Source organism: Cyprinus carpio, chromosome B25 (genome assembly GCF_018340385.1).
Source record: "Cyprinus carpio isolate SPL01 chromosome B25, ASM1834038v1, whole genome shotgun sequence".
Taxonomy (NCBI): Eukaryota; Metazoa; Chordata; class Actinopteri; order Cypriniformes; family Cyprinidae; genus Cyprinus; species Cyprinus carpio.
The window spans coordinates 15,209,909-15,235,076 of NC_056621.1; the positions used below are offsets into that span (position 1 = coordinate 15,209,909).

The 25,168-nt window shown below is 34.1% G+C and overlaps 1 protein-coding gene across 2 annotated transcripts in view; it reads right to left on the reverse strand.

Annotated features, from left to right (window-relative positions):
* Window positions 1-25,168, reverse strand: part of grm8b (glutamate receptor, metabotropic 8b) — a 158,914-nt gene that overhangs the window by 83,034 nt on the left and 50,712 nt on the right. For both annotated transcript variants that reach the window (XM_042752828.1, XM_042752830.1), the window contains one exon: window positions 18,075-18,291. In XM_042752828.1, the coding sequence (XP_042608762.1) occupies window positions 18,075-18,291 (217 nt within the window). The remainder of the gene's footprint in view (window positions 1-18,074; window positions 18,292-25,168) is intronic.

The window sequence follows — 25,168 nt, forward strand, 5'->3', positions numbered from 1 at the left end:
TTATTTTTACATTTTTTACATAAAAGTGTTTGTTAAAGTTTGTAGTAATTTTATTGTATTTTTTCATCATTTTTAAGTTTTGTTTTTATCTACATTAGTCCATACAGTTTGTTAATTTTTTATTGCAGGTTCATTTTGTGTTATTTTAGAATTAATAAAAAATAATTTTAAAAATCAGTTATTGTTTATTTCACCTTGACAAAAAAAAAAATCCAAAATATAGCAAAGTCTAGAGCACATAATATTTTTTATTTTTTTATAACAACCTGATATATAATGCTCAAGTCACCTTGGCCTCCTAAATCCTCCAAAATATAGCAAAGTCTAGAGCACATACTGTACAGGTTTGTTTCAGCACATGCTTATAACAGTCATATAGAGCACATGATCATGAAATAAAAAACCTGTTGGCTCAACATGAACCGATCCCATTGCACAAAGGCTAAAAAATCCCATAAAGGATGAATTCTAAACAAAAGCTGGTGAGTCCTCTCAGTGCTGGCTCTGGTGCGGCTCTACATCTGATAGACACCGGAGCATGGATCCCAGCGCCTCTCTCTCTTATCAAGTCTAGTTAATCCGTCACGCAGGCGTGGGAGGCGCCAGTTGCTGAGCGAGTCAATTTCAGCTCGGCTCCGCACACATTATCAAACTATGAGAAACATCTTGCTTTTTCATCACACCAGGCGCATTGTCAATGAATCTGCTGAGAAATTAATGGGAGATTTTTCTTCCCCTCTTCTGTGTTCTCTCTTCCCGCCTTCTCCCTTATCTGTCTCCCACTCTCTGAAGTTGACTAAACAAATGGAAACCCAAGATGAAAGGAAATCACAAGCATATGGGAACACTTTGATACAGGACGATTTTAATGAAAATATTCGAAAAAGATGCGCAGGGTTCAATAGAAAAAAAAATGCTAATTGAAATTTCAGTAAAATATGCAATTGACTGTTGGAATGATGTTCTTTTTATGAAATGCTATGTTGGCTTTATGCCACATGTAACGGGACAAACACCTTCCAAAAATAATATTTGCTCAAAAGTCTTGGGGAATAATCAATATATTTTTTTGGCAAATGTGAGAAGAGCCTTTGTGTTCTTTTTGGTCAGCATTGGCTTTTGCCTTGGAACTCTCCCATGGATGCCGTTTTTGCCCAGTCTCTTTCTTATTGTTGATTCATGAACACTTGAGGCAAGTGAGGCCTGCAGGTCTTTAGATGTTGTTATGGGGTTCTTTTATGACCTCCTGGATGAGTTGCCGCTGTGCTCTTGGAGTGATTTTGGTCAGCCTGCCACTCCTGGGAAGGTTCTCCACTGTTTCAAGTTTTCTCCATTTGTGGAAAATTGCTCTGACCGTGGTTCGCTGGAGTCCCAAACCTTAGAAATGGTTTTATAACCCTTTCCAGACTGATAGATGTCAATTATTTTGTTCCTCATCTGTTCATTAATTTCTTTAGATCGCAGCATGATGTGTTGCTCTTTAAGCATGCTTCACTTTGTCAATAAAAATTAAATTAAAATAACTGACAACCCTGACCAAATGTTTTTTTTTTCTTTAAATAAATCCTTCCTCTGGCTAAGAGAAAGATTAAGTAATCCATCTTCATCTAATATTTACCCCATTCACTCTGTCCTCTGACCACCTTTGTGTGATTAATATTTAATACCTTTCTGGGCATCTATGATTTAGACTCAGGGGTTTGCACAAGTATTCATGCTTCCCCTCGGGGAAGGAAAAAAAGATGCTGCTTGCCTGGCGCAGAAAATGTCTGTGAGTAATTTCAGCGGCTGCCTGTCACCCTCCGCAGGGTCTTTTGAAATTCACCATGTATAGGATATACGATAAGCTTTTGTTAACAAGAAATTGTTAGGGTAGAAATCTGATGCGTGTCTGTGAGAGGAAAGGAAAGCGCGCTGCCGGCTACAGCGTTCCAGCAGCTTTGAACTCGTTTTGCGCAACACGGTCTCTGGACCATACAGCATCACATCACAGAGCGTTTTGTGAGCGCTCCTCTCATCTCTTGCCTTCAGGTTCTTACTTTAAAATGGGAATTAAGGGTCTGGGTTCACAGTAAAACTTGTCAGGAGAGTAATTTCTGTGACTCACTGCAACACTCCCCATGAACTAAAACAAGCATGAATGGAAAATCTCTGTGACTCACTGTAAACAACAATACTCAAGTGAACTTACATTCAAGAATTAAGGAAACAAGCTATAACGCTACAACAACTGAAGAACCAAGACACAGTCTTACCATCATTCACAACATACTAGCGTTAGGGAGGATACTGTAGGACTAAAGGCCCGTCACACCAAGAACGATAACTATAAAGAGACTATAAAGATAACGATATGTGCGTCCACACCAGCGAACAATATCTTCTGTTTCTTCTAAGCGCACGCTCGTCTGCCGCTTTAATTCTCGAGCTCATTACAGCAGGATGGATTCTGATTGGCTTTCCATTTTTTATCGTTCATCAGCTGGAAAAAAAAATTGTTTTGAAAGTGATTCCAACGATATCTGTTTTCTTTGTCTTTATCGTTATAGATGTGGTGTGGACTCTGCTGTTCTTTAATACTGAAAACGATTTTTAGAACTATATCTTAATATCTATAGAACCAACTTTTAACTACACTTTAATGTTAGCGTCAGTGAGAATATGCTAGTCTCGCGAGAACCAACGTTTGTTTACAGGAGCAAAGGAAGCAAAGTTTCCTTACTTTGGCAAAGGAAAACCAGTCTCCTCTTGACTTCGATATCGAAATCCTTTGACAATTTTCTTTAGGAATCGTTGTTTTGGACTACTGAAAAATACCATGCATTCACTGCCATTATAAAGCTTGGAAGAGCCAGGACATTTTTAAATATAACTCTGATTGGATTTGTCTGAAAAAAAGAAAGTCATATACATCTAGGATGGATTGAGGGTGAGTAAATCATGGAGTAATTTTCATTTTTGGGTGAAATATCACTTTAACAACCCTCCACAACACCCTAGCACCCATATTGTAATAACCTGGCACATCTTAAAATGTCTCAACTCTTAACTTAATAAATAAGTATAGTAATTGACATTTAATATTAATGACCCTAATTATTATTCATGACCAGGGAGGAGTTTATTTTGTAATTGTCTTATAGAATATTTGGCAATAACTTCTCATATTCACTCAGTTATTTTACATGGCAAATGTGAGAGGAATGCTTATACTGTAGTCCCCAGTGGAAACCCAATCCTATTAACATATTTCTAAAAATTGCAGCAACCCAAATGGTAAAATATTCAAAACACTGCATGGCGTATCTAATTACTGCAGCTTTAATGGCGTTACAAGACGGCTGTAAGTATTCTGAATGCTCATCACAACCATCCTGTCAAATCACAAATCAGATTGTCTGCATTCCCGCCATGATTAAAAGCCTCCAAGATCTCATACTTCCACTGCTTTCCGATTCATCTCCAGGGCTATAAAACCAATTTTGAGTTTTATTATTGGGTTTATTGCTGAAATTAAAGTCTTAATTAAAAGTCAGGAGATTGTATTTTAGAGTTGCGCCAGAAGATTGATGTCAATAATGAAAGATCCTTCAATGCTACAAACAACTCATTTGACAAGCATATTGAGCTTTAGCTTAGAAACACCAGCACAGATTAAAGTAATTGTTTCAGTGTTGAACACACAGGCCTAACCAATCACAACAACATCCCAAAGACTAAAATAAAATAAAATAAAATAAGCTCTTCTACTCTTTTCCTTTTTTTTAATCTCTTTTTTTTTTCATTTTAGATAGCAAAAGTGGAAACTTTAAAAATAAATAGATAATATAATATAATATATATAATATAATATAATATAATATAATATATATATAATACATCCCAATTTGCCAAAAAAAAAGTACCAAAATAATAAAATAAGATAAAAAATATGAAATAAAACATTTAAATAAAATAAAATAAATAAAATAAAAATTCAAACCATTTTCTCCCAAATGAGCACAGCACCAAATGCACTAAAAAAATAAAATAAAATAAAATAAATAAAATAAAATAAAATAAAATAAAATAAAATAAAATAAAATAAAATAAATTTCTCCCAAATAAGCATCATGGCCCAATTTATTATAAAAAATAAATCAATCAATAAATAAATAGAATAGAAACCCTATATCATTTTCTTGCTCATTTCAGGCAAATAAAAACCCATGTTTCAGATGTTTTCCTTATGACTGCAGAGTGAGACTGTTGGCCCCAGAGGGGTCCCTTTTACAAACTATAAATAACCTCCAACATTGCAAATGGACAAGCGCGATCTCTCCCAGCTCATTTGATGTGGGAGACGAATGGTCCTTTTGTGAGGCAAGTGCTGTAGCTGTGCTGTAAACCTCAAATACTGACCAAAAACTACCTAGAAAATTATAACACTAATAATAATTTAATCTTTCATGACAAAAAAATATTCTATTTTATCTAAATAAATAAATAACACTAAACTTTAAATTGCTACAAGTTTTATACATTGCAGCATTATAATACAGCAGGCAAAATGTATATGCATTTTGAGATTGCTTTTAAATTGGTATTAAATTAGTGTGTTTTAGCAATTAACTTTAAGTGAACGTACTATTATGTATTACACATTAAAGAAATTATATATTAAAAAATATCATTATTATGGCACACTAAAATATTTATCAAGTATAACATAGACACTCGCATTTTTATTTCAGTGAAACTTCAAATATTGACCAATTAAGAAAAATGAATGAATGAATAAATAAAATAACAATATAATAATAATAATAATAAATGTGAATAAATAATGTCTGCATTTCTTACTCTTTCCTTTATTTTTGGTCTCTCACTGACACCCTCCCTTCATCTTTGCTCTGGAGTTCATTGCATTTTTGTGTGTTTGTTTGTGTGTGTGTGTGTTGCTTCCTGCAAATTTCTTGTTTCCAAGTATTACTCATACACAGTGTTCAACAGAGATGACTACAGATCGTATATAAAACTCTAATTACGTTCACCATAACTGAAAACAACGAGCAGCTGGCGTTAATTACCACAAACCTGAGACCCTCACAGAGTCATTGAGAGTATGATGCAAAACCACAAATGCCCTGAAGAACCGCAGTAACAGGCGCCGCAGACTCAGCCTCATCCAAAGCCTGCAATCTTCTACAGGGAAAAACACAAGACTGCAGGGCTGCAAATCTGGTTACTTTATCTCACTTAGACAATGGGTTTCAGTACGGGGGGGGGTGGGGGGGGGTGCAGGGGAACGGTAGGAGTGTGGAATTCAATTTCTTCCTCACAGGAGTCACATAAAGCCATATATGCAGCTAGACTATATCACGGTTCAATCCCGATCCCAAAGAGACAGGAATATATCATCAGATTGTGACCACAGCAAAGAATCATGAATGCTTGATAGAAACTGCCTGTGGAGGCTTTGCATGCCCTGTTCACTGACTGAGAGCTGCTATTTTTTCACAATTTTTACAAAATTAGTACAGTATAAATAAACTTGATATGTGTTTTAAAACTATATAGAAAATAAATATTAATATTGTGTGTGTTTGTGCATGTTTGTACAGTATATACACACAGACAACTGTTTAAATGTTCGGTGTTGGTAAGATTTTTACATTTTTCAGAGATGTCTCTTATGCTTACTAAGGCGGAATTTATTTGATCAAAAAATACATTAAAAACAGTAATATTGCAAATTATTATTTTTCTATTTGAATATATTTTAAAATTTATCAGAAATCGTTGTAATATACTAATATGCTACTCGTTTTCTATCAATGTTGAAATCAGTGCTGCTTAAATCAAATATGCTTAATAAAACTGTGAAAAATTTTAAATATCAGGATTCTTTTATAAATATACTTTGACAAAAAAAGCGTTAAAAAAACAGTCACAAATAAAGAATAAAAAATAAAGAAGCCACAGAAAATTAAATAATTTGCTTTATTTCCTGAAGCAAATTAAAAATAACATGGCTTGGCAAACAATCGGATAATGTGTTTTTCTAAATAAATTAATACATGTGGAAAAAATACTCTCCCTTCTACCACACGCTCTCTGTTCTCCGCGGTGCCTCCTCACAAAAACAACAATTGCAGCCATTTCAAGCGCAAAATAGTTTAAGACATACGTTTTTGGGCATTAAATAATTGCGCAAATACCAGTAATTTCAAGATCGCAAACATTTTTTTTTTTTTTTTTTTTTGTATCTGAAAGGGAAACTCCAAATGTATATTCAGTAATGTCAGGCACAAAAATAACTGTGTCCATGCCCTACCAACACCAATTTTACACCACTCTACCCTAACAAATCCTGACAGTACTATTTTAATGCCAAAAGATAGTTTGCTGTTAGTAAAACTGGCCCTTAATCTTGTGTAACACTGTAAATGTCTTTATTGTCACTGTTGATCAATGTAATGCATTCTTGCTGAATAAAAGTATTAATTTCTTTAAAAAATCATATATTCTGTCCCCAAACATTTAAATGGTGGTGTATATGGTGCATTATATCACAGCATGTAAGTACACAAACTCAACAAAACCAATATCCACTTTGAATATTAACTAACACTTAGTACATATCACAGCATGCTTGCTTTGCATTACAGGCAATCATCAACATGAATGTGAACATGAAAACACAAAAACATGAAGCATAAGTGAAGAAAAAGCCTCTTTCATGCATACAGCGACCACGTGCAAACATAACCAGATTTCTCTAACATAAATGGGAAAAATTTGCACAAACTAACAACCAATGTGGTGTTTAAAGTGCTTGGCCAAGTTCATGTTTTGAATGAATCTTAAACCACCTCCTGAGATGGCTGTATTGTAATATGTCTCGGATGCATTTGAGGACATTTATACTTAAGTCTTTTCATGACGGGATTGCAGTTGCATTTTTATGAAAACATATCACTAAATGTATGTGTTTTGAAATCTACGGTCTCCATATAACACACATGAAGTCTCAGTTTTGAGAATGAACAGTTGATTTCCCTCAACTGTAAACCGGTAACATCAAGAAGTGTGAAACCCACCATAGTCCCTTATCTCACAGTAAAGCCTGCATTTGTTTTTGCAATTTACCTCAGCCGTGACATTTTGACCCCATTCTTAGACCTCTCCTCGGCCCTTCAGTCCACCACAACTAACATCACTGAAGTGGAACAGCCACTCAGGGACCTGCTTCAAGTGTGTGTGCTGACAAATGCCTGTTTAAGAGGTTTTCATCCATTTCTCAGATGTGAATTCTAGGGTCCTGACTACAGTTGGGTATAACATGTTACACAGTAACATTACTGTATTCTAATTACTTTTCCTGATAACGCATTAATGTAGTCTGTTACATTTTAAATGTATGTAATTTGAACACAGTTACAAATGTCGATAAAATTACGTTACTTACTGTAAGTTACAAATGCAGTCTTAAGAGAAAAAAAATTGTTTGCGTATCAGTATAAACTTCAAAAAACCACTTAAAAAACATAAATCTATATATATATCACTCAAGTCACTTATTAAAAAAATCATATATTTTCTGAGACTAAGACTACACAAATCTCACAAATAGATATGTGCTGAGACTAAGACTACAGAAAGCGCACCCTATTTGTTTTCTTTATTTTACAAAATAGTGTTTCGTTGATATTGTGTGTATACAAATATAAGTAGACCCAAAACATTTAATACTCTTATCTGTATTAACAACAAATTATCAAAAACGATGAAACATTTTAAGTTCTTTTCACTGTTATCAGGAAAAAATGCAAAAGTTGCTGTTTTGATACTTGTGATTTTTCAGTCAATATTAAATTACTGAAAGAACTATGAGTTTCACTTTGTAGTGTTTGTTTTAGGTTTGACAACTTAGTAATGTAAACATAAAAGTAAACTGAAAGTAATTATTAATCTGATTACTTTAATATTTACTTAAATTCAGTAACCAATGTTTTATCATGTAATGTAATCAACTACAATAATGTAATCAAATTACAATTTTAAAGAAGTAATTAGTAATTTGTAGTAGATAACTTTTTTTTAACTCGCCCAACACTGATCTAGAGGAATCAACAAGTAAATTCTGGAAATATGCTAATGGGATGTTTTTGTTGGGTCTGATTTCAAGGCATCAAGCACATTTCTCAAATCTGCAAAGAACTCAGCAGTTTCATACATGTGGCATAAGGACTCAATTTTAAGTGGATTCAGGCCCCTCAGACATAGATTAAATGAACTGCATGATATCACGGGGTGCTGAGGTCATTGACTATTAATTAAGTGGTTAATATGCAATGATCTTGGCACGCTACTGTACCTCAGATCCACGGTGATTCCTACAAGGCTTTATATGCTGTACAAGATGAATGACAAAAAACGCCTGTATTGACACATAATCTCAATATGTCAGCCCCTGAGTTCACTGATCAATAACAATAAATCATTCAAAAGAACATAACATGAAACTCCTTTACTTTAAGCTCCCCAGATAAGGGTTGCAATTTTGAGATCTTAAATTTGTTACACTGAAGTCCGCAATCTGTCGGTCAGTCAATACTATTGATTTGAGTCCAACAGACAAGGTCAGAATGCTTGACAGTTAAAATGTTCCAGAGCTTGATGCAACTAATTTCTTGTTTAAAATCGTAGGGCTCTACAGCCAGTGACAATATAAAAGCATAGCAGTTTCGTCTGTGGTGACACCTTCAAATGCACTCTGCTTTTAGAAGTGAAAACCAAGGTTGGAGCTGTGGCTTAGTGCTCTGGGGCCGGTTGCACCAGCTGGACGTAAAACCCGTTTTAAGACTAGGCTGGACGTAAAATGCTCTTTAAGTTGTGCGTAGAATTTATACCCGTTGCACCATCTCGGTGTATGCTACGTCTGAGACTAAATCTTATGCCTAGTCAGAGGTAGGTGTAAAGTGAAAAGTCATGATTTGCTCGGACATTATTCATTTTTAGGATTCATGTCTGTTAGTTCATTCTTACTGCAGACGTGAACTATAATGATTATGGTCTTTTCGGGCAGGATAAGCAATATCAATCGCGAAGCTCGGTGTAGACTATAGCCTACCACACTGCCGACAGTAACTGAATACATTTAAATATATTTCTGTACAGCATGTAATAATTATGCAGTAAAATATTACATCTGAACTGGGATTATTAAAAGAAACTGAACCATTTGACATCTTGCTTGGAAGGACTTGGAAATATTTCATGTCTTTAATTCCATTCATTATTTGTAGCGTGCCTGCCAACCAATAGTTGCAATAAGTTTTGTCCTTTGTTACTTTTAATCTGAAATAAAAGATGCCAGTAAATCACAACATGTCACGTAAAGTCACAATTACCTCAGGAAAGACATTCATTGCACATAAACATGATTGTAAGCTATAAAAAAAGAACTCTAGAGAGAAGCATTGTATTACATTTATTATATTTTACTTAACCTTGATGAAATCTGTCATGGGAATATGCAGGGAGACTTCAGATATAAAAATGCGGACTTGTTAGGAAATGTTTACTCAATGAAATCATGGCGCGGTGGATTCTCTTATTATGATGTCTTGAGCAATTCAGTTCTATATTAGTAGTTGTAGCCATTGCGGCATGAACGTCTTCTCAGCTATATCTTTAACTGCGGGAGAATGTTTCGGCGTGGACGCGCATTGTCTACGCCAGGCGTAGCTGTGCCTGATCGTAGTTTCAGTTGGAGCAACAGGTGTAAATATTTATCATAAAGCTGGACGTTGCAAAATCCAGCGTAGGGCTTACACCCAGCTTTTTTACGTCTAGCTGGTGCAACCGGCCCCTGGTTTTCATGTCAGAAATCTAGGTTTGAAGCTGGCTTGTGTTGTATTCTGATTCCTTTCTCTACAATAGTTTCTGCTGTCAACGGTAAGTTTGAAATGAAAAACTGAACTGTTAGATAAGAAATAACAGCATAAGATGAAGGTTTGTGATCATAATTCAAGCTGGGCAACTTTTTATTCCTGTGAAGACACAGATTTGAGACTTTGCCTCATCTTTTGAAGCCTGCATAGCTCTGGCACTTCTTTCTGGCAGTGCATTTCCACAGTAATGGAATAAACTGTCAAGAAGAAACAGCAGATTTCAAATTTGGAAGAACATCCGAGCAAAACGGTTTACGAACCAATTGTTTGAAATCTGAGTGCTGCTGGACGATCTCAACTGGCACTTCCCTGCCCTCTGTGGATGGAATGAAAAGCAGAAATGAAAAATCTGTCATCATTTACACACCCTCATGTCGTTCCAAACCTGTATGACTTTATTTCTTCTGTGGAACACAAAAGGAGAAACTCTGAAGATCAAAGCATCATAAAAGTAGTCAAATACAACCCAACTTCCCTGGATTATCCTGTTAAGAGCTGTGATTGGATCGGTGAGTCAAATTTGGTTCAGTGAGTCAAACTGAATCATTTGGAGAACAGGATCAGCTGGATTAGTGAATGAATCATTTAGACAATTTTGTGAACTGGATCAAGTGATTCAGCTGACTCAAAAACTGGTTCGGTTCATTCCTCACAAAAAGCTATACGTTTCAGAAGACTTGGAACAACATGAGAGTGAGTAAATGATAACAGAATTGTCATTTTTTTGGAGAACTGTCTCTTTAAAAAAGTTCATTAGGTTAGGCAGATGGCACCAGTTGGCACATCAATCTGTTTTATGGTAGAGCAATAGGACGAACAGGTGCAGATGAATGAATAAAACTTCTCTGAATCTTCAAAAATGAAAAAGAATGAGAAGTTGAAGAGATTAACCTAAACTAATGAGATCACCAGACTCCAAAAATCATTAATTCAACGACATCCTCCCTAAACGGCTGTTAGTAATTTTCACAGAGAATGAAAGGTTCAACTGAGGTGGCTCTGGGTAGGGCTGAATTTCATCTCACTACAGTATATGTAAATTCCTTCTTAATCCATGACGGCTTATCCGAGGCAATGAGGTCAGTGACTTTGCCTCCCGTGTGAAGATTTCCACCATAAAAGCTGACATGCAGAGAGAATCAACATTATATCTCAGGTTGCTACTGTTGTTATGGGCTCATTAAGCATTAACGTGAGTGAAAAGACGTCTACTCTGAATCTGTTGGGGGGATTTTGAATAACAGACACCTGCCTCTGTTACCTGCGGTGATACGGCAGGTGTGGATAACTGATTATAAGATTTCACAATAGCAAGCTCAGCAAAGAGGAGAGAGACATCCTGCTGTGTACTTTTGATCATCTTGGGACAGCCTAGTGAGCATAATGGGAACAGTAGCACATTGCTTCAGGCACAGTATCGCAGTGGGAGAGACTGGATATGAAGGAGACCGGAAGCTGGAGTGCGTTTCTGTTTGAAATGCTACATTTTTACTGTTAAGACAGTCTCTTACTTAATTATTTGGATTGTCTGAGGTCAACTGGGTTGTGCAGTGTTGGCTTAGCGAGCTCCAAACTTTGAGCTGATAAAGTAAAATTGGATTTAAAGGTCATGCGTTTTTATGTTAAAAAAAGTATTCTTTCTCTATTCCATCTTAATATGCTGGGACAACTACTTATTTAAAGTTATTTAAATGTTCATTGTCCCCCTCAAAAAAAAAAAAAAAAAAAAAAAAAAAGAACAATGACTGTCATGTTTATAAAACATTGCTCTGTTTGTTTGAGCTTCCTGGTCTGTCTGACATAGCAACAGTAGTTCAACCAATGGTGTGAGTCTGGGGCGGAGCTTTCTGTTGCTCTATCCAATGGCAGATGGAGGGAATTTTGATTTAAGTACCACAGAAAAGATAAACTCGAACTTCAAAGGGAACATTCAGCCAAAATGAAAAATCATGATTCACATAATTTGCTTATGGTCTTATTCATAATTTTAAATCTGTATTACTTCATTTATTCTCTGTAACACAAAATCAGCTACTTTGAAGGAAAAAAGGTATCAGTGTATGTTTTCCCAAAAAATGAAAGTCAGTATTCAGTGTGTTGTTGTTTTAGTGTGTCTGTGTATATATATAAATGTATATAAATTTATATTTTATTTTATTTTCAGTTTTCCTTTTAATTGTAGTAAAGTGTTAGTATTTTATTTTATTTAAAATGTTAGTATTTATTAATTTTTTTAATCAAATTGAAGTTTTTCATCTAATATATATATTAATTTGTGATAATTTGTGAATTGAAATATAAAAACTGACAGTTTGAAAACAAATGTTACCTTTCAACTAACTGAAATAAAAATGTGATGCTTGTGAAATTGAAGTTTTTGAAATCTATATATATATATATATTATATATTTCAAGCTATATTTCAATTCACAAATTTTTTTTGAAATGGTTTACAATAACAACACTTTTCCAATGTTGTTCAAAACATTCAAAATCAACATCAAAATTTGACAAAAAAGTTATACATGTTTGGAACAACAATGACAGATTTTCATTTTTTGGGTAAATGATAGGCCTTCCTTTTAAGTTCAGGACCTGTTATAACATTCATACCAACCAGTAGCTGTACTTATATTAGGATTGGTGATTAATTGTCTTAGGACAATGTTGAATTCCTTTCATTTTTATGTCATTAAATTAAAAATAAAACGCCAATTCTTCATCCAGCTCAATTAATATTAAAGACATACAATTCAGAATTGTCAAATTCATTTAAAATTCATAAACAGGAATTTCTCCTTTCAATTCTGAAACAGCGAGAACAAAAAGACACATGCATCTATCCAAAGGATGACTAGGACTTCTAATGCTCTGCTGCTTTGGACAAAACATGCCTGCTAAATGTGTAGTCGCAAATATTTGAAGGTTTTCCCAAAAGGAAATCAAACCACACAACACTGATCTACTGTTTTCTAATAAACAAGCACTAAACTAGTCTGTCTGAATACAGTACAACACATGAACAGCAGGAGAAAGTCACACACACACACAGCTTCAGTTTCTCCAATCATGTAACAAGATCACTCAGACTGATGAGACATCTCAGAGAGACAGATTGTACCGTTTTAAATAACTTATAGCGGCAAACCAAACATGAATGGGCGTGTGGTTGTTCCCAAAGGAAAAACGAGTGTTTGTTTTCCTTTTCCATAAAACTGCTATTTTATCTCGAGCAGCAAATTTTATATTGCCGTCATTTTTCATGATTATTGTTGCTTATGCACCATTTACATAGAGATTGCATTGCCGTGCTATTGAGAACGGCCTCCTAAACACTACTGTAATGATGTAGTGGGGTTTTAAATGATGGAGAGGGTCACTTTGCCACGCTGCAAGGCTCCACTGCATGCCAATCAGGCAGAAAGACAAAAATTAATAGCATCTGGTTACTGCTTGTTTATTCAAGAGTATAATTAACTGCCAGTTATTACTGTTCTGGAGACAGTTTCGTTTCTAACTCGTGATAAGGGGCACATTTCAAATGCAAGAAAGTGTAGATCGTATCAAAGGCTGATTTGCATAGAATACATTATGAATTTTCCATAATGAAGTTGAGTTGACTTTTATGTTTGGACTGTGAGGGGGAAAAACACACAAGCATTTTTAACACAAGTACAAATGTTGTTTTTTGTGTAATTAGTTGTTTTGAAGGATAAAGTTCTGTCAAACTGTATCTACACAATACAAAAAAAAAAAAAAATTATTTATCACTGACATATTTGATGTTATTTTTTGATTAGTACAAAGGCTGTACAAACATTCATATATATATATATATACATATATCTAAATATATAAATATATATATATATATTTAATGTTTATAATTTTATAAGCCCTTCTGTTTATAAACCTCATGCAGAATATATATATAAAAAAAATACAATAAAATAAGAAATCTGAAATGACAATGCTTCCTTGTGCATGTCTGAATTAGTATAAATTCATTAGCAGAAAATATTTGAAAACATAAGTTATTCATTAGCATAAACTATATAAAACAAATTAATTGAGTTATTAAATTAATAAATAAATGCCCTCATATTCAATAAAAGAAAAAATGCATGATCTTGTTAAAATCCTAATAAAGCACGTAGACAACATTCAGACAGCTGAGCACACGCACACACACACACACACACACACACACACCGGGGGATAAACACACTTGATGAGCCTGGAGGAATGATGTTAATCGCTCACATGTGTCTCTTCCTTTAATTGTATTTCCATAATTACAACATAATTAACGTGGCATGTCCATGTCTACATGAGCAAGACACACTGCAATAATAAATCAATCAAGCAGCACGAGGTGACCATGATGTGGTTGGTTATGATGTTCTTCTGGGACAGCGCAGAGAGTCCATTACTGGACCTGTGCCTGTAATTATGTCTCTATATCAAGGCCTATTCTTTTCCCTCTACTCTCTTTATTGATAAACTTCTCTGTAATTGTAGTTTCCACTGGACGTGTGCTAACGGTAATGCTCTATATTATTGCAGGCTTGTGTGGGAGGGAAAATGGGAATGTGAGCCATTATTGTTCGACCTATGTGATGTAAAATGAAGTGAATTATGGGTTAACAGCAATAAGCAGAGAAATCCAAAACGGAGTGAGTGTGAATACAGATTTTTAGTTCTGAAATGGCGAGTTTTTTGAGGTCACAATTGAACACTTTTTGTATCTTCTTCAACATCCTGACCTTCCTATTTCCTTGACTATTCATTTTTGTATAAAACTGCTGAATAATGGACAACAAAACATAAACTCAGCTCGACTTTGATGGCTCAGATTTGACAGAATGGATTGTGGGGGTTGAGGTTTTCAGAAATGTCCTTACAATATAGCCTGATTTTTTTTTCCCTTTGTGTTACTTGACCTTTCTTCTGTTGAGATGGCGATTTCCCTTCCATCTCTGTCAAAGCATGTAATTTAGTCTCACTGATGTTTTGTGTATAGCAATGCTGGTCAGCAAACTCAGAAGAAGCTTTGTACCATAAATCACTATGATGCAATATGTAATTTTTAAGATCCTTTTTTTTTTAAATGCATCAAAGCAGACATGTAGGTGGGGGAAATCTTGCTTATTTGCAGCAAGGTTTTTTTGGACTATGTAGGCATTAGTTACTATTCTCAATGCAACTCCCTACCCAGTTCAACCAGATAATTTACTCTACATACATTACTTACAAAAGCAGGTTATTTATAAACGCCAAAATGTTGACATCACATTTACATATTAATAGCGATTTGTTTAGCAACTTGGCAATTCCTGATTAATAACAATGTGATTTATGCTAAAACAGAGGTAATTTATGTATAGAAATCTGAAAGGTACGGTACACACATACACGCACATACAGCCTCTTTGAAGGAGTAGTTCACCCAAAATGAAAACAGTGTCATTATTTATTCAACTTCATATAAGTCCAGACCTGTATTTTGTGATTTTATTTTTTTACTGGAACACATTTTTTGATTAATAATAATAATAATGAGTGAATAAATAATGACAGAATTTTCATTTTAGTTTGTGTTATTTCTTTAGTTTTACACCACTAATTTCAACCCATAAATTCATAAGTTACACCACAAGAAAATTATCTAACATTATAAGGGGACTTCAGGGAAAAACAAAACATAAAACAAAAAGCAACAAAACAAACAAAAAAAATGTAATAACATGAAACACACACAACATGAAACAAAAAAAAAAACATGAATCAAAAATAAAATAACAACAAAACAAAAACATTAAACAAAAAGCAACAAAACCGAAAACATTAAATAACATGAAATAAAACAATAAAAAACAAAACAAAACTTTACATAAAACAAAATAAAACATGAAACCAAAACACAAAACAAAACATAAAATAATATGAAATAAAACATAAAACTAAACTAAAAAAAAAAAAGGAAACATTAAAAATCCATGTATCATTCATTTGTTTTTCTTTTTTGTTGTTTTGTTTTGTTTTATTTAATATTGGAAGTAAAAAAAATTTAAAAATTCTCCTTTTTCCATTTTTTTTTTTTTTAAACACGAAAAATGAGAATTCAGCTTAAACATTAGTTTTTTGTTCAGGGATAAAAAAATGAATAAACAGCTTGAATATTCAATTTCTACATGTGGGTGTGAATTAAATGCCCCTTTTTGCTGATTGGTCAGCAAAAGATCAAACCGTGCCATAATCAGCTCTTCGGCAGTTTTCATGCAGCAGAATAAAAGTCCTCTGATGCTGCAGTTGTACGGATTCTTAATGCATTTATTGCAACAACATTTCATCTTTTTTTCATCAAACAAGCAGACTAATGAATATCTTGACACACTGTGTAGACCAGCGGTTCTTAAAGTTATAGGGGGTCTGCAAAATAATTTGCTATAGCCTACCATATCTTCCAGACTGTAAAGTTGCCTTTTTATCATGATACATACTGTGGTTTATTCCAAAGTTACTTGCATGATGTATTTAACGTCAAATAATCTAAATGAAGCCTTTTAAAAGAGCATTTGCTGTGGTTCATGTTTGTGTCATGCTCAAGTTGCTCAAGGAGACCGAGACGCGCTAAAGAAGTGTATTCTATTGTTCTCTTTATTTTTCAAAGGCATGACATTTTGTAGTCATTTTGAACGTAACGCTACACAAATAAAAATATAAATTTTACCTTATGACTATACAGCATTAAGTTATTTCCCCTTGATGGGGAAAAAATTCAAGTGAACATCAATCAGTACTCAATATTAATTTAAACTGCTTTAAATATGACTGCTGCTTATTTCCTGTGCACTTCAATACTGGTCTGCGCTTGACTGTAGTCGCGTCTGTCTGCTTATTGAGTTTATTTAACCCATCACAATTTCTTGGAACTGTGTGAACTCGAGTAACTACTCATCTTAATGTTGTTCTAAAGGCTTATTACTGTTTTTCAAAACACACAAACAAAATGTCCTGCACGCATTTGCCAATTTAATGGAAGAGAATGGTGACTTTAGTTTTTTTTTTTTTAAGTGGATTCTTATCTGCCGTAAAATAATCCTATGCATCTTGTGGCGTATATTCCAAGTGTTCTGAAGATACACTGTGGTGAGAAACGAACCGAAAAGGCAAGTCATTACATTTTATGAAAATCTTGCATTGCAGTCCTGTGTGCGAGCGCATATCCTTTTGAGATATCAATTATAATCAATTATAAACACAAGACTACATTATAAAACTCTAAGAGTAGGCTATTTAATATCTGTTGGTCTCCAGTTGTCAGTCAGAATGACAGTTCTTGCGTGAATGTTATAGGCCTATACAGTATATATACCCAAGCCAATTTATTATTCTTTCCATTTTGTCTTAGTGTTTAAAATATTTATTACTTAATTAAACAAACAGACTTACTGAGTGGGCAGGGTAGGCTATGACAGCCGCCATATCATATCATACCCTGCCATGCCCAGCTGATGCAAAGAATAGAATTTATATTTACACAGAAGAAAGCCCTGTCTAGACTCTGCCCCAGTACGAGTTGTGTCGAGCTATTCATTAGTCTGCTTGTTTGATGAAAAAATATGAAATGTAGTACGAAGAATCCGTACAACTGCAGCAGCAGAGGACTATTATTCTGCTGCATGAAAACTGCTGAAGAACTGATGACGGCACGGTTTAAATTTTTGGCTGACCAATCAGCATTTAATTCCCGCCCACATGTAGAAATCGAATATTCAAGCTGTTTATTCATTTTTCTATCCCTGAACGAAAAACTAAAATTTAAGCTGAATTCTCGTTTTTCAAAAAAAAAAAAAAAAATACAGTAGCCATTTTTTTTTTCTACTTTCAATATTAAATAAAAAACAAATGAACGAATGGCACACGGATTATTAAACAAAACAAACCTTTAAAAACACAAACAAAAATAAAATAAAAAGCTGCCAAAGTGTAGAATATATCCCTTGAACATAAAGCACTTTTGGTAAGAAATTCAATTCAGTCAGTTGCGATCAGTGAAGCGAGATGTACATCAGCAGATAATCTGGAGCCCTCGTACAGAAACACATTTCAGAATGTTCACTGGAAGCTTACCGCTTTCTCGTGAGATCTGGACAAAAGCCTCCACACCGCTCTCCCCATAATTCCCCTCAGACGCTAGCGTGGAGACATAGTTCCAGCCCATGGCGGTCACAATGTCCAGCATGGCCTGAGCCTGGTAGGAGTCAGGTGGCACAACCCGGGAGAAAAAGTCGTACCGGGTGTTATCGCTCAGCTCTGGCGCTGTGGATGCATAGCTGATCTGAGGGATCTGTTAAAGGAGAGAAAGAACAAACTGTTACGCAGGACAGATTTTAAAGATCACATTGTCTAGTCCGGAGCCAAAAATATAAGGAAAAGTTCATCCAAAAATGTAAATTAGCTGACAGCTTATTTACCTTCAGGCCATCCAAGATATAGATGAGCTTGTTTCTTCATCAAAACAGAAACCAATGGATTCTCTGCAGTGAATGGGTGCCATCAGAATGAGTGTCCAAACAGCTGATAAAAACATTATCAAAAAAAAAAAAAAAAATCCACATGACTCCAGTCCATCAATTAACATGTACTGAAGTGAAAAGCTGCATGCTTGAGATGAACAAATACATAATTAAAGCAATTAAACTTTAAACCATTGCTTTGAGCTAAAATGTGAGTCCTCTATCTATAATATTGCTTTCTCCAGTGAAAAACTTGTCTCTCCTGGATCAGGAGAGAAATATGCACAGATTAATTACTGTCTACAAGCAGAAACGATTATTATGTATTATGGACTTGTTATTTGGCGAGAAGCGATGGTTTGAAGTTAAAACACCTTATGAATTTGTTTCATACAAACACAGCTTTTGCTTTACAAGACGTTCATTGATGGGCTGGAGTAGTGTGGATTACTTGTGGATTATTGTGATGTTTGTATCAGCCGTTTCGACTCTCATTCTGACGGCACCCATTCACTGCAGAGAATCCATTGGTGAGCAAGTGATGTAATGCCTAATTTCAAATCTGCTTTGATGAAGAAACAAACTCATCTCTTGGATGGCCTAATGGTCGGTACATTTTCAGCAAATGTTAATTTCTGAAAGCCAGAAAAAAAAATGTCAGCCCTAAAAGAAGCAGAAATATTGACTCTTTCACGAGAGTTAATCATTAAATTCTGCCTGAAGCAAAGTGGAAAATGCAGAACCAATTAAAGCAAGCAAAGTTGGAGCAATACATATGCAACCTCCAAAACCGCTTTAGCCCAAAGCTATCGATGTGAATGACTACCAACCGGTGAGGTGACGCTAAAGGTGAAACAAGACCAGGTAACGAAGACAAATAAGTACGTGTTATGGTACAAAGAATGGAGGTGAAGCCTGCCAGCAGGCAAGCTGGGTAATGGCTTCTGGTGGCGATTGACGGTGTGATTGATTTCTGCTCAGCCAAAAGGCCAGGCTGTCAGCCGGAGCCCCAGAGGCTGCGCTCATCAACATTCACCACAACAGTGGCGCAGGAGAGAACCGGCCCGCATTACAAATGCCACTCACCGGCTGGTGAATCGGGTACCTGCGCTTTTTCACCCGCATCCCCGGATCGCAGGATTGTAAATACAAATGTCATAGATGTGTTGACATGGGCGAACATGTCTGTGAAACAGATGTGTGCGTGTTATTTCTGGGGAGTGTTTTACTGAACGTGCAGCACGAATTCCAACACTAGACTTCACACCTTAAAAATAAACCTTTTGTCTCGTGATTATTTTTGTGTTAAACGACAAAATAGTGTGATATTCCTCAAGGTTAAACACCATTTCAGGGTAAATATAACCATTCACTCGCCTTCATAATTCTTTTCATGATTTTCTTCCTTCTACAACATGCAAAAGATAATATTTTAAAGAGCATTTCAACTGATTTGTCCATATAATGGGGTTTAAAACATTGGTCCCCATTGACTTTAACTGTATGAGGAAAAATACATTTTTCAAGAAATCTTCTTTTGCGACTCACTTGTAAAGAGCACTTTTAGTTTGTAAAAATGTTTTTAAAGCCAGATATATGAAATAATAGTAATATATCTAAAATAAGATGAAATAAAATATAAATAAAATAAATTGTATTAATAATAATGAATCTACTTCTCAGTATACTTCCTCAAATAAAATAAAATAAATAATATAATTGAAAAAAATATATAAATGTATAATAATGAATGAATTATGAATCTCTCTCTCCAACAGTACTTCCTAAAATAAAATAAAATAAAATAAATTATATAAAATTAAATCAATAATTTTATAAAGTATTTTATAATAATGAATGAATAATGAATCTCTCTCTCTCTCTCTCTCTCTCTCTCTCTCTCTCTCTCTCTAACAGTACTTCCTAAAATAAAATAAAATAAAATAAAATAAAATAAAATAAAATAAAATAAAATAAAATAAAATAAAACAGGCTTTTTCAGCAAAGTTTTGATCATGTTGATAATTAAGAGTACTGAGAAATAAGAAATTTATGTTTGCTTTATAGGGTTAATATGTTAAAATAACAATTCATCACAAAAGGAACTATCCATAATGAAATATGATGGTTAATAAACCAGAAGTTCATTCAAAATGTAGTCAAAAAGTGTGATTTAGACAACTTAATGGATCAAACATTACTATTTTTAACTTCATAATTCATGTAAGGGCAGTCACAAAAACACAAGCTTCACATTTCTGCTTAGAAAGTCTTTCCTCATAGAGATCCATTGTAAGTGCATGACTGTAAACCCGTTTTTGTTCACATTTACAAACGGAGGGTCTGAATGTGGTTGCCAATGCTGTCGAAAGATGTCAGATTAATTCATATGTGCTTTTTGTATGGTTTCACAACATTTCTCATGTAATGACATGCTTTCACATGCAAATTTGAAGCTTAAATGCCATCTTCGTCTCGAGCGATTACAGTGCGCACATGAAATTCCTATGTTTTTCTGTTCGTCAGAGAAAGGCGAGATGGATGGTGCATGGAGTAACTTTTAAAACGAGGCATCCTCTTTAAAACGGTTTAAACTCTGCCCTGAAGGTTCGCTCTGGAACATTTCATTCAGCAGCTCAAGCGAATGACAAACTTTAAGGAGCTCAAGAAAGACAGTGTCTCTCTGTCTCTTCAGATGCTTCCTTTCAGACTTCAGCCTACAGTGTTTTGAAATTTGGTGCACGGGCAAGGTTAGACTCAGAAATGATGCCTGTAGAACGTAATTTCACGCTCATGTTTCCAGTTTAATATAATATTACAGAGCCACAAAAGAGATGCACAGGAGACTAAAAACCTAAGACTTTTGAGAGTGGCCATAAGGGAAATCAAATGCCGTACTTTCCATAAAATAATATAATATTGCTGATGGGGAGAAACAGATTAACCTTCATCAGCACTGCAATAATATTTCTTCATACAGTGCAATTTAGAAGAGCATAATAGTGAGCAATTTCCATTGTAAATTATATGGAGTTAAGAACCCATAACTCTTTGTATTACTTTTGCTTCAAAAAAAAAGTTTGATGCATGAACTGTGAAATTTTGCCATTTGTAATTTCTCAATAAAAAATAAAATAAAATGGCAGACTCTTTAAAACTGCCCTTTAAAAGACTTTTGAAAAGTAATTTTACAGTATTTCCTAAAATAAAATTAACTATGATAAATTACTTGATTTACTAATTAATATTACTAATTAGATTGCATTCAATAATTATAAAATCATTTATATACTGTACATTCAAAAGTTTGGCAAGATTTAACAGCAATATTTTAAAATAGAAAAAAAATGAATTTAATAAAATAAAAATAAATAAAATAAAAAAAATTAATACAATAAAAAATAATACAATTATACAAACTACAATTCTATAAATTATAGATGTATTTTATTTTACACACACTCTTTTGTATTTTAGATTCATACACTGTACATATTATATTATACATATTATATATAATATATAATTCACTGCACTTTTTTTTTTTTTTTACAATGTGATGTAAGAGAAGAAAAAACCTAAAGCATCTACAATATCCGCCTTATCTGTACTACATTTATGAGAAAGTTTCAGAAGTCCAAGAATGCAAAGATGATTTGAAGCAATTGCAACACATGATTGCAGCATCAGCTACAACTGACGGCTGTGCAGATGGCAGGATCATTTACTGTCTGCAATGAGTATGAGGGACAGGAGCGCTACTGTCATCTCCAGACATCTCAGGCGTCTTGTGTCTGAGAGATGTGGAATGAGCGTGAGGAAGCAAAGGAAAGTCTTAAGGATTTTCCAGATTTCTCAAGGGATGCAGCATGTGTTTTGCACTCCATATTACCTACAAAGTGCACTGCTGCTCTAATTGAATAGACTACATACAGACATTACTCTCAGTCTTAGAAATACCTGCAACAGGAAACAAGTTATTAGTTGTTTTGTTCTAACAGCGATCGCCCACTTTCTCAGTGACCTTGGTTATAGTACTTTCACTATTCATTATCCACTATTCATACATTTTTCACTATTCATTTTAACTATCAGGATTTCAAATATTCTTCATTAAAGCTTTGAACCAAATCAGGCAGTTCTGAGATAAAATCACAATTATGTTACAACATTTTTAAAATCTAAATGGACTTGAAAGTTGGTACAAAGTACAAGACCATGAACTACAGTCCCATAAACCATAACAAAGGTATAAGTATAAAATGTGCATATTATAAGTATAAAATTTGGTAACACGTAACGTAAAGCTTTTATGTATAATATTATCTTGTCGTAAATACACGGCACACGGAAAGCTTTTATGTTATTAAATATATCATTGTCCGTAAATAATTATATCCAAAATATAAAAGGCATAGTTGTCCAATGAATTGAAAGTGTGGGTACGAAGTATTCATGAGATTGTTACATTTATAATGTGATTAAAAATGCAGTATTAATCGCATGAAAAATACTTTAATGAGCATTAACATTAAAGGCTTTATGTAAAGTGTTAACCTACAATTTTAATATATGCCTGTATTACAAATAGGTTTATTTATATATTTAGATACTATATCTAATGAACAGAATTAGATAACATTTTTATACAAATAGTTTTATTTATATATAAATATATATAACACTGAATCAAACCGAAGTTACTTCATTTTAGATTTCATTAATTAAAAAAAAAAAAGGTTTTGGAAACTTTAGCTCCACAACTCAATGAAATTGATTTTATTTATATATTATTGTTTTTATACAAAAGATAAAATATTGATGATTGCAAACATAATATATATCTAATAAAGTGTTATTTTAGTATTATTTATATATTATTTATTCATATTTTGAAATTGATTTTATTTATATATTTTCAGATTTCGCTCTAATTTTAGTTTTGTAATTTCACTGTGTACTCTTGAAATTCCGATTTTTTTCTTTTTTTTTCAATTTAGTAAAATTTTTCTTTCAGGTTTAATTTTAGCCATTTCAGTATTCCAATTTAAATGTTTTATTTCACTCAGCTGACAAATAGTCAAGGTTTAATTTTTTTTGCATATTATAGTAGGCCTGTTTATTCATATATTGAATTAACCTTTAGTTTGAAATTTTAAGTTTTCATTTAAATTTTAGTAATTGTTATTTTATTCGCTTTTTTGTTGTTGTTGTAATTTTAGAACTTAATTTTAAAATTTTTATTTCAGTTCATTGTTTTTTAAATGTAAGTTTTTCATTTAATACTTATAATTTATTATATTTTACTAATTCTAGCTTCACTATTACTAATTATTATGAGTTATGAGTAGCTTGCAGCGTGGGAAGCTACAAAAACACATTGCATTATTTGCAATCTACAACCAAGAAAACTAAATGATGTGCAATTTTTAAACCACATACCTGAAAATTAAAGCATTTTGTTTACCTGTCGTTATCTTTTGTAATCTTTACGAAACAAAGCACACAGTCATCTTTGTTTGCTTCCATAATGGGTTCCAGGAATGGGAGCTGTAATAATCGAAGGAAAAAAGCACTCACTGCTGATAGTTACATTCAGACAATTACTTAATAACTCTCTCCCCATAGACCTTTATTTAAAAACCCTCGCGAGACAGAAGAAGTGGGACACAAATTGCTGCCGCATTCGCCATCCTCAATGTTCACTCTCACTTTCCCTCCTTGGCCTTTTTCAACACATACAAAGTGCACACATGCCATAATTATGCATTCGCCATCCTCAATGAACGTTTGTAACAGTGCAGAGCTACAAGTTGCTAACAAAGTAGCTCAGCCTCAACTGACGGAAGACCACTAGCATGGCATTGAGCCAGTATAGCGCAAAAAAATAAATGGTGATAGCATGTAGCATCTTGTTAGCATACTTTCCCATTTTGTTCTTACAACATTAATAAAACAAACCTTAAACATCAAACCACCATTTTTTGCAAAACAAAACATAACTTTAAAAATAACATAAAGCATATAGCAAGCATAATCTCCTTAAGCACTACTGACCTGCGGGAGGTATTACTGCTTCATTTTTAACAGGCATTTATTTTAACCGGATTACGTAATACTAAATCCGATCTGGCTGCCTAAGCTGTATGTAATATGCATTCATGGTCATGGTTTTAAGCCGTTTGCCGCGATGGGAAGCGACGAAGCACGGTTTTGTCTACTGACTGGTGATATTATTTCGCAACCCTGAGGTCTTTCAGGTGGCTTCATGCAAGGCGGATACCGCTTTTGAATTGGGGCACCTAGAGGACGCTGTGCCAATGTTCAGAGATATTTTTTGGACAGACAGATGCATCGACCACTTTCCTCTGGTTGGGCCACAGGACGACGAAATCATGAGGACCTGAACTGATATAAGGGCCTAGGTGTGATCTGGCATTAAAAAGCATTAATAAACCAAGGTCACGCCATTGTAGCGTTAGCACAGGGCATTGTGCCTTCCTGGGAGGTTCGCGACGACGGTATGCGAGTTCGTATTTTGTTATATGTTGACAATTTCATATTCTTATGGCTATTGTCACTTACCAAAAAATACAGGTTATGTTCAGTTGCTAGCAACAAAACAAAGAGGATGTGCATTATGTTCAGTGATCAGGGTATTTTAGTAATTTTCTTTAACAATTAGTAGTAGCTTTTACTTTTATATTT